Source organism: Moschus berezovskii, chromosome 3, assembly GCF_049115385.1.
Source record: "Moschus berezovskii isolate FMDL1 chromosome 3, NW_MosBer_1.0, whole genome shotgun sequence".
NCBI lineage: Eukaryota > Metazoa > Chordata > Mammalia > Artiodactyla > Moschidae > Moschus > Moschus berezovskii.
The window spans coordinates 39,743,364-39,758,183 of NC_142462.1; the positions used below are offsets into that span (position 1 = coordinate 39,743,364).

General features: G+C 38.2%; 1 protein-coding gene across 4 annotated transcripts in view; it reads left to right on the plus strand.

The window, feature by feature from the left end:
- RUNDC3B (RUN domain containing 3B) overlaps nt 1-14,820 on the plus strand; it is a 179,132-nt gene that overhangs the window by 116,701 nt on the left and 47,611 nt on the right. For all 4 annotated transcript variants that reach the window (XM_055420596.2, XM_088833770.1, XM_088833775.1 and 1 more), the window contains one exon: nt 8,415-8,572. In XM_055420596.2, coding sequence (XP_055276571.2) covers nt 8,415-8,572 — 158 coding nt within the window. The remainder of the gene's footprint in view (nt 1-8,414; nt 8,573-14,820) is intronic.

The window sequence follows — 14,820 nt, forward strand, 5'->3', positions numbered from 1 at the left end:
TCTGTTCTTGGATTGTCCTCCTCTTAATTAAAAATCAGGCCCAATTTTAGGAGAGGCTTTTGTTTGCTTAACTTTTTCTAATTTTACATTTTAATATAACACTGACCCATTTATTCTCCTGTATGCAGTTTCATTTATATGTTTGAAGTATTAATTTCTAGGGTTAATTTTATAAAAGATTATTTGGTTTATGAAAATGTAGTAATAGTGATTGCTTAAGAAATTCCATATATGTGTCTCTCCTTTTTTAAAAATCAGGTATTTCAGCAGCTTTTGTGTGTTAAGCACTATAGTAGGCAAAGGGGAGTACATAGCAGACTGGGATACAAACTAGCATCTTGACTTATAACATATTCTTATTTTTCACGTATTGTTTATTTTCCTTTCTTCCCGTCCTTTCAAATGTTATTCATAGATGAGCTACTTAAGAAAAGCCCAGTGGAATTATCAGTAGAAATATTAGAACAATAAAAAATACACTGAGGAAAATGGTTACAAAAGAAATTTACAAATATGAAGAGATTTCCTGTAGACAAACAAATACTAGTTAAGATATACAAGGAAAGCTTTAATACCTTGTGAAAGAATTCCAGTACCAGGCACCAGCAAGAAGTCAGCCTAAGATAACTGAAAGCCTTTACATTGTAAAAATCTGAAAATGCCAAGTAGAATAAAATTTTGAAACAGTTTCATACAGAACTTCTCTCTCAAAGAATAAGAGCTCATTAAGGACTTTGTACATAAGGCAGTGATCAAGACCATTCCCCCAAAAAAAGAAATGCAAAAAAGCAAAATGGTTGTCCAAGGAGGCCTTACAAATAGCTGAGAAAAGAAAAGACGTGAAAAGCAAAGGAGAAAAGGAAAGATATACCCATTTGAATGCAGAGTTCCAAAGAATAGCAAGGAGAGATAAGAAAGCCTTCCTCAGCGATCAGTGCGAAGAAATAGAGGAAAACAATAGAATGGGAAAGACTAGAGATGTCTTCAAGAAAATTGGAGATACCAAGGGAACATTTCATGCAAAGATGGGCATAATAAAGGTATGGACCTAACAGAGATGGTATGGACCTAACAGAAGCAGAAGATATTAAGAAGAGGTGGCAAGAATACACAGAAGAACTGTACAAAAAAGGTCTTCATGACCCAGATAACTGCAATGGTGTGATCATTCACCTAGAGCCAGACATCCTGGAATGGGAAGTCAAGTAGGCCTTAGGAAACATCAAAAAGTTAGTAGAGGTGATGGATTTCCAATTGAGCTATTTTCAATCCTAAAAAATGATGCTGTGAAAGTGCTGCACTCAATATGGCAGCAAATTTGGAAAACTCAATGGTGGCCACAGGACTGGAAAACATCAGTTTTCATTCCAGTCCCAAAGAAAGGCAATGCCAAAGAATGCTCAAACTAACGCACAGTTGTCCTCATCTCATACACTAGCAAAGTAATGCTCAAAATTCTCCAAGCCAGGCTTCAACAATATGTGAACCGTGAACTTGCAGATGTTCAAGCTGGTTTTAGAAAAGGCAGAGGAACCAGAGATCAAATTGCCAACATCAGTTGGACCATCATAAAAACAAGAGTGTTCCAGAAAAGCATCTACTTCTGCTTTTATTGACTACGCCAAAGCGTTTAACTGTGTGGATCACAACCAACTTTGGAAAATTCTTCAAGAGATGGGAATACCAGACCACCTGACCTGCCTCTTGAGAAGTCTTTATGCAGGTCAAGAAGCGACAGTTAGAACTGGACGTGGAACAACAGACTAGTTCCACACTGAGAAAGGAGTATGTCAAGGCTGTACATTGTCACTCTGCTTATTTATCATATGCAGAGTACATCATGAGAAATGCTGGGCTGGAAGAAGCACAAGCTGGAATCAAGATTGCTGGGAGAAATATCGATAACCTCAGATATGCAGATGACACCACCCTTATGGCAGAAAGTGAAGAGGAACTAAAGAGCCTCCTGATGAAAGAGGAGAGTGAAAAGGTTGGCTTAAAACTCAACATTCAGAAAACTAAGATCTTGGCATCCGGTTTCATCACTTCGTGGCAAATAGATGGGGAAACAATGCAGACAGTGGGACATTATTTTTGGGGGCTCCAAAATCACTGCAGATGGTGACTGTAGCCATGAAATTAAAAGACATTTACTCCTGGAAGTAAAGTTATGAACAACCTAGACAGCATATTAAAAAGCAGAGACATTACTTTGCCAACAAAGATCCGTCTAGTCAAAGCTATGGTTTTTCCAGTAGTCACATATGGATGTGAGAGTTGGACTATAAAGAAGGCTGTGTGCCAAAGAATTGATGGTTTTGAACTGTAGTGTTGGAGAACTCTTGAGAGTCCCTTGGACTGCAAGGAGATCCAACCAGTCCATCCTAAAATAAATTAGTCCTAAATATTCATTTGAAGGACTGATGCTGAAGGTAAAGCTTCAATACTTTGGCCACCTGATGCAAAGAACCAACTCATTTGAAAAGACCCTGATGCTCGGAAATATTGAAGGCAGGAGGAGAAGGGGACAACAGAAGACAGGATGGTTGGATGGCATCACCGACTCAGTGGACATGAGTTTGAATAAGCTCCAGGAGTTGGTGTTGGACAGGGAAGCCTGGTGTGCTGCAGTCCATGGAGTCACAAAGACTCAGACACGACTGAGCTACTGAGCTGAACTGAACGACTGTATAAACCAGGAAGGGCCTAAAAACAAGTGGGGTGAAATGAGTTAAAGCCATTGCAAACTCCTGGGGTTGGGGTGACGGGCCATTCCCTTAACCTAGGTACCTGTGTTTTAATACCAACAGGGCACAGCAAATCTAGGCCCACTATCATTCAAGTTGGAAACTGAACCTTGAAGACAGGAATGAGATGCACAGTGGCAGAGTAAGCACAGAAATTGGTAAACCTTGACTACATGAGACAGCAGCAGCAGTATTAATGCCAATGTCGCCGAAGAATTGATGCTTTTGAACTGTGGTGTTGGAGAAGACTCTTGAGAGTCCCTTGGACTGCAAGGAGATCCAACCAGTCCATTCTAAAGGAGATCAATCCTGGGTGTTCATTGGAAGGACTGATGCTAAAGCTGAAACTGCAATACTTTGGCCACCTCGTGCGACGAGTTGACTCACTGGAAAAGTCTCTGATGCTGGGAAAGGTTGGGGGCGGGAGGAGAAGGGGACGACGGAGAATGAGATGGCTGGATGGCATCACCGACTCTGTGGACATGAGTTTGAGTGAACTCCGGGAGTTGGTGATGGACAGGGAGGCCTAGTGTGCTGTGATTCATGGGGTCGTGGAGAGTCGGATACGACTGAGTGACTGAACTGAACTGAACTGAACTGATGGGGTGGCAGTGGTGTTCTGGAATATGCTTAAGAACTGGTTTTGCAGGGGAAGTAGGTGAGCTCTGATTTGCTTTCATTTGCTGATTTCTCTGGGATAAATACTCACGTCATGGCCAACTTAAAACTACCTGTTTGATGTTACTGAATGCAAGATAAGGGAGAGATGCACAGTAGCACAATTATATAGTTTTTCTCCCAGAGAAGTACAGTGACTGTGACTTGAAGAGCACAGACAGCGATTGTATACTGTTGTAAAATACTTGGGAAGTGATGGATTTTGAGTAGTTGTTTCTACTCAACTACTACTATTTGAGTAGTAGTGGTATTTTGAGTAGTAGTAGTATTTTGAGTAGTTGTTTTTTAATACAGTTTACCTAATCCTTGTTTTTTAATACAATTTACTTAACTAAGTTTATATAATTTAATTGTTAATAATAGCAGTGTTTTAACGACTAAATTACAAAATATCGGAAGCTTAACATTTAGGTCTGGCTTCAGCCCTCCCTGGGAAGTAAAATAGAACTAAACACTGTCTAATAGTATCAGAAAGGGTGAGAGAGAGTGACTGAAGTTAAAGCCTCTTAGGATCTATGTATTATAAGTAGTGTAGTGTAAAAGAAGTATAGACACCCTTTTTAAGGTATGTGCCTGTTTCCAAAATTGCAGTTAAAGAAATAGAATATTTAGCTTTTAAACTGATAATAAGAAAGAGAGGAAATAAAGAAAATGTGATTATTACAATAAAAAGAGCAAATGAGAAAAAATGAAGATAGTATTTAAAAAAACACAAAATAACAGAAATCTCAATACAACCAAGAGTCAGCATCGCCATAAAAGGAAAAGGTATAAGCTTTCCATTTAAGACAAACTCTTGAGAATGCTGGGTGGTCCAGTGGTTAAGACTCTGTGCTCTCACTGCCCAAGACCCTGGTTCAACCACTGGTCGAGCAACTAAGATCCCACAAGCTAAAATGGAGAAGCCAAAAAAATAATAATTTTAAAAGTAAAGGAAAAAAGACAAACTCTTAAATTTATTTCTTTTTTAATTAAATTTATTTATTTTAATTGGAGGCTAATTACAATATTGTAGTGGTTTTTGCCTTAAATTTATTTTTTAAATCATAAGTTTTAGTGACATCTGTCTGTCTGTAAAAGGCATGCATAAAATAGTGACTCATAAAACGTTGAAACTAGGAGGATAAAATGGAGTTGGCACATATTAACCAAAATAATTCTATATTGGTATAATTCACACTAGACATCAAGACAAAAAGTATTATTAAGACTAAAGAAAGATATTGCCTTTTTAAAAGAGAATTCACCAGCAATCTATAACAGTACTGAATTTACATGCATTTAAAAATTCAGCCATGAAAAATATGAAATAGAAATTAATAGACTATCTAGGAGAAATGATTAAATCCATAACCAGAGTAGAAAATTTTAACATCCCAATAATTACAGATTAAACAGATAAAAAATTGGTAAGGATGTAATGAACTTGAGCAACGCAACTAGTAAGCTTGATGTATATGGTAGGGACTCCTCTGGTGGCTCAGTGGTAAAGAGTCTACCTGCTGGTCAGTGAATGCATTATTTACAATTTTTATTAGTGGACTGCCAGTGCAGAATACCTGGATTCGATTCCTGATCCGGGAAGATCCACATGCCTCAGAGCAACTGAGTCCATGTACCTCAACTGTTAAGTCTGTGCTCTAGAGCCGGGGGGGTAACTACTGAAACCCGCGCGCCCTAGAGCCCGCACTCCACACAAGAGAAGACATTACACCTTCCGGTGAGAAGCCCATGCACCACAACTGGAGAGTAGCCCCCTCATTCTGCACCTAGAGAAAAGCCCAGGCATCAGTGAAGACTCAGCCCAGCCAAAAATAAATACCTAAAATTATTTTTTAAAAATATGGTAAATGCTAACAATTAGAATACAGATTCTTTTAAAGCATACATGGGACAACTCTTCCATTTTTTATGGGCTATACTAGGTCACAAAGCAAATACAAAATTGATACAATAGTGACCACAATACAATAAGATTAGATTCAGTGGAAAAAGGTTTCCACCAACTAAGTACACCAATGGGGAATTTAAAAAAATAAAGTCTTCTAAATTATGGGTCAAAAAGAAATGAGAAAATACTTAAAAATGAACAGGAATGAAAACAGTGCACACTGATAGTACTAAGTTGCAACTTGTGCAGTAGTTGGAGAATTACTTATCCTATAAAAGAATGAAGATTAAAGAGCTTAGCATCCAAGAAGTAAACAAAAACAACAAACCAATTCAAAATACTAAAAATAAGAGCAGGTATTAATGACATAAACAGAGGTACATAATCAGTTAAACCAAAAGCTGATTATCTATACAAACCAATTAAATAGAATCAACCATAATTAAATTTAAAAGAGTTGAGGCACAGAAAGATGATTTTAAGAATTGAAAGAGATTAGACAGTATAACTAAATCCTAGGGAGACCCCTCCCATAATTATTAATAATTTTATCAATTTTATGTCAGTGCCTTAGAAAATTTAGATGAAGAGTTTTTGTAAGTACTACTTCTCAAAACTTACAGACCTATAATCATTGAAGAAATTAAACAAGTAGTTTAAAATCTGTTGCCTCCTTCCCGTCAAATCACCAGATCTGTTTGGTTTTTGAGGTAGATGCTACCAAATGTTCAAGAGGCAGTAATTACTATTTTCTACTGGCTGTTCTTGAGAATAGGAAAAGAAGGAATAGTTTCCAATTAATTTTATGAATTCAGTATAACTTTGGTACTAATATAAAGTCACATGTATTCAAATGGGATATGATTAGTGTTAAAAGCTGTGGTATGAACAGTTCAGCATTATCTCGTTTGTGCGCAGATATCTAAGGCCTGTGACCCAGCAACTCTACTCCTAATCATGTCTCCTAGAAACTCTCAGATGTCTGTACCAAGTATCATATAGCTGACTGTTCACAGTAATGTTTATATTAAGAAATATGTAAAATAATCTAGATGGCCATTGATACATAAGCTGCAATATTCATGCAAGAGAATATTATGCACTGTTGAGAGTAAAGGCAGCAACTGTAGTGAGACTCATCACTAGATGAAAAAGCAAGTTGCAAAAGAATATGGCTAAAACTCAGCCAAACTAGACAGTATGCTGTGTAAGAAGACACACATTTGTGGTGATGCTGGAAGGAAAAGCAAGGGGGTCATAACACAAATCTCAGGATGTTGTCTCTGCAGAAAACAGGGGATGCGATCAGAAAGACATCATGTGACTCTGAAAGTACTGGCAGTGAATCCAGGTGCTGGGAATTTGTGTTGTTTAATTACTGATGTTTACAAATAATCATGCATAGCTTAAACTAAGCTTTGTAACAGTTTCATTTGTAAAAATTAAATGTATTTTTAATTTTTGAGATTTTATTATGGAGAAAACCAAATCTTTGAGAATTGACAGGAAAAAAATCTGAAAAAGAAGCTCAGTGACAGGAACAGTACTAGTTGCTATTAATACGTATTATGAAGCCAGAATAGCTAAAGTAGTTTTCTAATGTTAAACACGTGAAAAGGATAAGAAATGGAATAGAAGAAAACTTTAAGGAAAAAAAAGAGTCTAATGAATATCCTAAGAAGAAAGCACATTGTATCTAAAAATTATAGAATGCCATGAGAAGGGAACAGCAGAAAACATGAAAAAATTTGGAAATTAAAAATAAGATTTCCTGAGTTCAGAAATTTAGTATAAGGATTTGGAGAATAAATTCAATGAACACTCCTAGAAAGCAGGGCAAAAGGACAAAGAAACAATAAACGAATTAAAAGATAAGAGAGGATCTGTCTTTAGGTGTCTGCTAATAATTATAGCCATGAATTATACATTGCATACAGGGTACCAGGTATTAATAGTATTCTAAACACTTTACCTTTCATTTAATCTTCCCAGCTAGATAACCCTTTTTGTTTCCACATTTTTAGATGATGAAACAAAGACCCAGAGAGATTAAATAATTTACCCAAGGACACTTAGTTTATAAGTAGTAGAACTGGAATATGACATGAGACAGTCCCTTACCCTGTAGCCCTAACCTAAACATTATACTGCTTTCTTGTAATATGCTAATGCTAAAATGTTAATAACTGTTTTTGAAAAATAATCACGGAGAGGCAGATTTTTAATTAATCATTCTATAATTAGGTCTGTTTTGAAGCCTGAAGGCATTTAGAGTGTTTATCACTGTTGCAGAGCTTAGAAATTGTAATATTTTAACTCAGTTTTATGTTAAACTATAAACATACTTTATTGAACTTTCCGTTCCGTTCTGTCACTCAGTCGTGTCCGACTCTATGCGACCCCGTGGACTGTAGCCTACCAGGCTTCTCCGTCCATGGGATTTTCCAGGCAAGAATACTGGAGTGGGTTACCGTTTCCTTCTCCAGGGGATCTTCCCGACCCAGGGATCAAACCTGGGTCTCCCGCATTGGAGGCAGACGCTTTAACCTCTGAGCCACCAGGGAAGCCCATATGCATTCATAGTCACCCGTGTCTGACTCTTTGTGACCCCACTGACTGTGGCCTGCCAGGCTCCTCTGTCCATGGAATTCTCCAGGCAAGAATACAGGAGTGTAGCCATTCCCTTCTCCAAAGGATCTTCCTGATCCAGGGATCAAACCCAAGTCTCCTGCATTACAGGCAGATTCTTTACCATCTGAGCCATCTGGGAAGCCTTTCAGTTCAGTTCAGTTCATTTCAATTGCTCAGTCATGTCCGACTCTGCGACCCCATGAATCACAGCATGCCAGGCCTATTGAACTTTGCTGCTGCTGCTGCTAAGTCACTTCAGTCGTGTCCAACTCTGTATTGAACTTTAGAGAACTTTAAATAATGGAGAACATATGTTAAATTTTTAATTCAGTTAAAACCGTTTTATTAACCATTTCTTCAGTGATACTTTGAAATTATTTCATTACAACATAGCTAAGAATAACATTTAATCCACTCAGCATTTATCTTCAAGATACATATTAGAATTTTGCACTTGTTATTTCCAGGGTTATCTTGAAGAACTCTTACAACTCCGAGAGAACCAACTGTCTGAATCTGTCGCTCAGAATAAAATACTACTACAGAGGATTGAAGATTCTGACCTGGCTCATAAGCTGGAGAAGGAACAATTAGAATATATAATTGTGGAACTTCAAGATCAGCTGTAAGTGAGTCCTTTTGGAAAAATTTTGGCAGTATGTAAAGTTAAAGAAAATGTCATGTTTCATGTAGGATTCAAGTTCCAAGAAATCTGATTGCCTGCTATTTAGTTCTTTTTCACTTAGTCTTTTTAAAAAGTTTCCTTTTTTTTTGTAAAACTAATCCATGTTCACTGTAGAAACATTCCATAATATGGGAAGAAGATAAAAAGCACCTTCGGTTGTGTTACCCAGAGTTAACTGCGATAATGTGGTGTGTGTTATTCTAAATGCATATGCATAATTTTAATGTTTTAGTGATTGCAAAAAGATGGCATATAAGATCATCCATTCAAAGTACACTGTACTATTGAAAGTACAGAACCACTCGATAAACTCTTTGTTACCAGGTTGTGCCAGAATGTCACTGAGTGCAGTTTAGTACAGCTGACATTTTTTTCATAGCGAGAGTTTCTTGTTGTTGAAGAAAACTGTATATTGATCTGCATTCTGACATAGCTCCTATAGTAGTGTTTAAAGTACTAGTTTAAAGCACTTTTACTAGCCATGCCATTTTGTCAAACAATTTTATCAATTAGTTGTTTATAGTGAAAACCTCCTCATGTTAATATTTACTTAATGTTAAGGATGGTTTTAAATTTTTTCTTTTTTTTAATTAATTTATTTTAATTGGAGACTAATTACTTCACAATATTGTGGTGGTTTTTGCCATACATTGACTGAATCAGCCATGGGTGTACATGTGTCCCCCCGTCCCGAACCCTCCTCCCACCTCCCTCCCCATCCCGTCCCTCAGGGTTGTCCCAGTGCACCGGCCCTGAGGGCCCTGTCTCGTGCATTGAACTTGGACTGGCGATCTGTTTCACATATGGTAATATACATGTTTCAATGCTATTCTCTCAAATCATCCCACCTCACCTTCTCCCACAGAGTCCAAAAGTCTGTTCTTTACATCTGTGTCTCTTTTGCTGTCTCGCATATAGGGTCGTCGTTACCATCTTTCTAAATTCCATATATATGCGTTAATATACTGTATTGGTGTTTTCTTTCTGACTTAAGGCAATGGCAAGCCACTCCAGTACTCTTGCCTAGAAAATCCCATGGATGGAGGAGCCTGGTAGGCTGCAGTCCGTGGGGTCACTAAGGGTCGGACACGACTGAGCGACTTCACTTTCACTTTTCACTTTCAAAAGGTTGGAGAAGGAAGTGGCAACCCACTCCAGTGTTCTTGCCTGGAGAATCCCAGGGATGGGGGAGCCTGGTGGGCTTCCATCTATGGGGCCACACAGAGTTGGATACGACTGAAGTGACTTAGCAGCAGCAGCAGCACACTCTGTATAATAGGCTCCAGTTTCATCCACCTCATTAGAACTGATTCAAATGCATTCTTTTTAATGGCTGAGTAATACTCCATTGTGTATATGTACCACAGCTTTGTTATCCATTCGTCTGCAGATGGACATCTAGGTTGCTTCCATGTCCTGGCTATTATAAACAGTGCTGCGATGAACATTGAGGTACACGTGTCTCTTTCAGTTCTGGTTTCCTCAGTGTGTGTGCCCAGCAGTGGAAATAATTTCAAACTTTCAGAAAGGTTGCAAAGATAGTACAAAATAATTTCTATATGCTCTTTCCTAGATTCATGAATTTTCAGCATTTTCCACATGTCATAATTCTCTCCTCCTTGTATATATAGACATGTTATTTTTTGAACTACCTGAAAGGTTGCATACCCTATAGGACTTCAGTGTCCTATGAACAATTCCTAAGAACAATAACAGTATCCTAAACACTCACAGTTCAGCTCTCATTTTAAGAAATTTAAATCAATAGAATACTTCCATTTTACCTGTGTCTCATATTTAACTTGCATCAGTTGTCCAAGTAATGTTTCATATTGCTTTCATTTTTTTGGTAGAGAATCTAATCCAGGATCACATTTTGCATTGACTCTCAGTATATTCAGTTACTTGTAACGTTAGCATTTCAGTGGTTATCTCAGTTGAGATTGGTATTTCTGAGAACACAAGCTAGAAATTTTATAGACTGTCCCTCAGTTTGAGTTTGTTTGCTTTTTCTTGTAATTAGAATGAGCTTATCCATTTGGGGCTGGAATAGTAAGCAAGCAGTGTGTTCTCGGGGTGTCACATCCAGAGGTCCGTGAAGTCTGTTGGCCTTTTATGAGTGATGTTAGTTTTAATCATTTTGTTAAGATGTTTTTCCCTTCTGTATAGTTACTGCTGTTCCTTCTGTAATTAACACAATGTGCATGGAGATACTTTGCAACTAAGAAAATTAAATGATTTTTTAAAGTAAAAACGTTTTATTAAGGAACATAAAAATTTAGTGTTGCTAGGAATTTGTGTCTTGATAAGAATTATGTTCACTAATTGTAAGATTTTTTAAAAATATTTGAAAGAGAATGGGTCCTATGGGGTCTCTCTGACTGAGGAGCACATTAATACTACTAATCCTGTATTGTCCCTCACTACTATAAGCAGGGAGAAAAATATTATGAAATAAACAATAGAGATTTCTGGTTATTTCTTTATAATTAAAAGATTAAGAAAGTAATTTTTCTTTTGCAAATAATACTGGTGAAGTGAAAGTGAAGTCACTCAGTCGTGTCTGACTCTTTGCGACCCCGTGGGCTGTAGCCTACCAGGCTCTTCCATCCATGGAATTCTCCAGGCAAGAATACAGGAGTGGGTTGCCATTTCCTTAGTTTGTCTAAATGCTTTTAATCTAAAAATAATTATGTAGTCGGTTTTTATTTCATCACAGAGTTATTTCCATTTGAAGAATTAAATTTGAATGCATCACATTTATTTTACTTCTGATAATTTAATAGAAAGTCTGAAACTTTTTAGTTTAAAAAAGAATTTGTGAGTTAGGTTTTATCTTATTGCTATGATAGAAGTGTCCTTGATCTTTCTGGTTTTGCAAAGAAACCTTACAATTGTTTTTAATCTCTTTAAGTTACTAATCTCAATACTAATAAATTATTAATTGATTAGTTACTAACCAAATACTAATAAATTTAAGTTTTAAACTCTTTAAGTTACTAGATTAATCTAGTTAATCTCTTTAAGTTACTAGAGCAAAAAATAAAAAGTTAAAGTCCTGGAGTAACAGGCAAATTTGGCCTTGGAGCACGGAATGAAGCAGGGCAAAGGCTAATAGAGTTTTGCCAAGAGAACGCACTGGTCATAGCAAACACCCTCTTCCAACAACACAAGAGAAGACTCTACACATGGACATCACCAGATGGTCAACACCAAAATCAGATTGATTATATTCTTTGCAGCCAAAGATAGAGAAGCTGTATACAGTTAGCAAAAACAAGACCAGGAGCTGACTGTGGCTCAGATCATGAACTCCTTATTGCCAAATTCAGACTGAAATTGAAGAAAGTAGGGAAAACCACTAGACTATTCAGATATGACCTAAATCAAATCCCTTATGATTATACAGTGGAAGTAAGAAATATATTTAAGGGACTAGATCTGATACATAGAGTGCCTGATGAACTCTGGACAGAGGTTCGTGACATTGTACAGGAGACAGGGACCAAGACCATCCCCATGGAAAAGAAATGCAAAAAAGCAAAATGGCTGTCTGAGGAGGCCGTACAAATAGCTGTGAAGAGAAGAGAAGCAAAAGCAAAGGAGAAAAGGAAAGATATAAGCATCTAAGAATTCCAGAGAAGAGCAAGGAGAGATAAGAAAGCTTTCCTCAAGATCAATGCAAAGAAATAGAGGAAAACAGCAGAATACGTAAGACAAGAGATCTCTTCAAGAAAATTAGAGATACCAAGGGAACATTTCATGCAAAGATAGGCTCGATAAAGGAAAGAAATGGTATGGACCTAACAGAAGCAGAAGATATTAAGAAGAGGTAGCAGGAATACACAGAAGAACTATACAAAAAAGATCTTCATGACCCAGATAATCACGATGGTGTGATCACTCACCTAGAGCCAGACATCTTGGAATGTGAAGTCAAGTGGGCCTTAGAAAGAATCACTACGAACAAAGCTAGTGGAGGTGATGGAATTCCAGTTGAGCTATTTCAAGTCTTGAAAGATGATGCTGTGAAAGTGCTGCACTCAATATGCTAGCAAATGTGGAAAACTCAGCAGTGGCCACAGGACTGGAAAAGGTCAGTCTTCATTCCAATCCCAAAGAAAGGCAATGCCAAAGAATGCTCAAACTACCGCACAATTGCACTCATCTCACACGCTAGTAAAGTCATGCTCAAAATTCTCCAAGCCAGGCTTCAGCAATATGTGAACCATGAAATTCCAGATGTCAAGCTGGTTTTAGAAAAGGCAGAGGAACCAGAGATCAAGTTGCCAACATCTGCTGGATCATGGAAAAAGCAAGGGAGTTCGAGAAAAACATCTATTTCTGCTTCATTGACTATGCCAAAGCCTTTGACTGTGTTCAGTTCAGTTCAGTCGCTCAGTCGTGTCCAACTCTCCGCAACCCCATGAATCACAGCACGCCAGGCCTCCCTGTCCATCACCAATTTCCGGAGTTCACTCAAACTCATGTCCACAGAGTCGGTGATGCCATCCAGCCATCTCATTCTCTGTCGTCCCTTTCTCCTCCCGCCCCCAACCTTTCTCAGCATCAGAGTCTTTTCCAGTGAGTCAACTCGTTGCATGAGGTGGCCAAAGTATTGCAGTTTCAGCTTTAGCATCAGTCCTTCCAGTGAACACCCAGGATCAATCTCCCTTAGAATGGACTGGTTGGATCTCCTTGCGGTACAAGGGACTCTCAAGAGTCTTCTCCAACACCACAGTTCAAAAGCATCAATTCTTCGGCAATCAGCTTTCTTCACAGTCCAACTCTCACATCCGTACATGACCATGGGAAAAACCATAGCCTTGACTAGACGGACCTTTATTGGCAAAGTAATGTCTCTGCTTTTTAATATATTATCAAGGTTGGTCATAACTTTCCTTCCAAGGAGTAAGCGTCTTTTAATTTCATGGCTGCAATCAGCATCTGCAGTGATTTTGGAGCCCAGAAAAATAAAGTCTGACACTGTTTCCACTGTTTTTCCATCTATTTCCCATGAAGTGATGGGACCAGATGCCATGATCTTTGTTTTCTGAATGTTGAGCTTCAGGCCAACCTTTTCACTCTCCTCTTTCACTTTCATCAAGAGGCTTTTGAGTTCCTCTTCACTTTCTGCCATAAGGGTAGTGTCATCAGCATATCTGAGGTTATTGATATTTCTCCCAGCAATCTTGATTCCAGCTTGTGCTTCTTCCAGCCCAGCGTTCCTCATGATGTACTCTGCATATAAGTTAAATAAGCAAGGTGACAATATACAGCCTTGACGCACTCCTTTTCCTATTTGGAACCAGTCTGTTGTTCCATGTCCAGTTCTAACTGTTGCTTCCTGACCTGCATACAGGTTTCTCAAGAGGCAGGTCAGGTGGTTTGGTATTCCCATCTCTTTGAGAATTATCCACAGTTTATTGTGATCCACACAGTCAAAGGCTTTGGCATAGTCAATGAAGCAGAAATAGATGCTCTTCTGGAACTCTCTTGCTTTCTCCATGATCCAGCGGATATTGGCAATTTGATCTCTCGTGCCTCTGCCTTTTCTGAAACCTACTTGAACATCTGGGAGTTCACGGTTCACATATTGCTGAAGCCTGGCTTGGAGAATTTTGAGCATGACTTTACTAGCGTGTGAGATGAGTGCAATTGTGCGGTAGTTTGAGCATTCTTTGGCATTGCCTTTCTTTGGGATTGGAATGAAGACTGACCTTTTCCAATCCTGTGGCCACTGCTGAGTTTTCCAAATCTGCTGGCATGTTGAGTGCAGCACTTTCACAGCATCATCTTTCAAGATTTGAAATAGCTCAACTGGAATTCCATCACCACCACTAGCTTTGTTCGTAGTGATGCTCTCTCAGGTCCATCTGACTTCACATTCCAAGATGTCTGGCTCTAGGTCAGTGATCACGCTATCGTGACTATCTTGGTCGTGAAGATCTTTTTTGTACAGTTCTTCTGTGTATTCTTGCCACCTCTTCTTAATATCTTCTGCTTCTGTTAGGTCCATACCATTTCTGTCCTTTATCGAGCCCATCTTTGCATGAAATGTTCCCTTGGTATCTCTAATTTTCTTGAAGAGATCTCTTGTCTTACGTATTCTGTTGTTTTCCTCTATTTCTTTGCATTGATCTTGAGGAAAGCTTTCTTATCTCTCCTTGCTCTTCTCTGGAATTCTT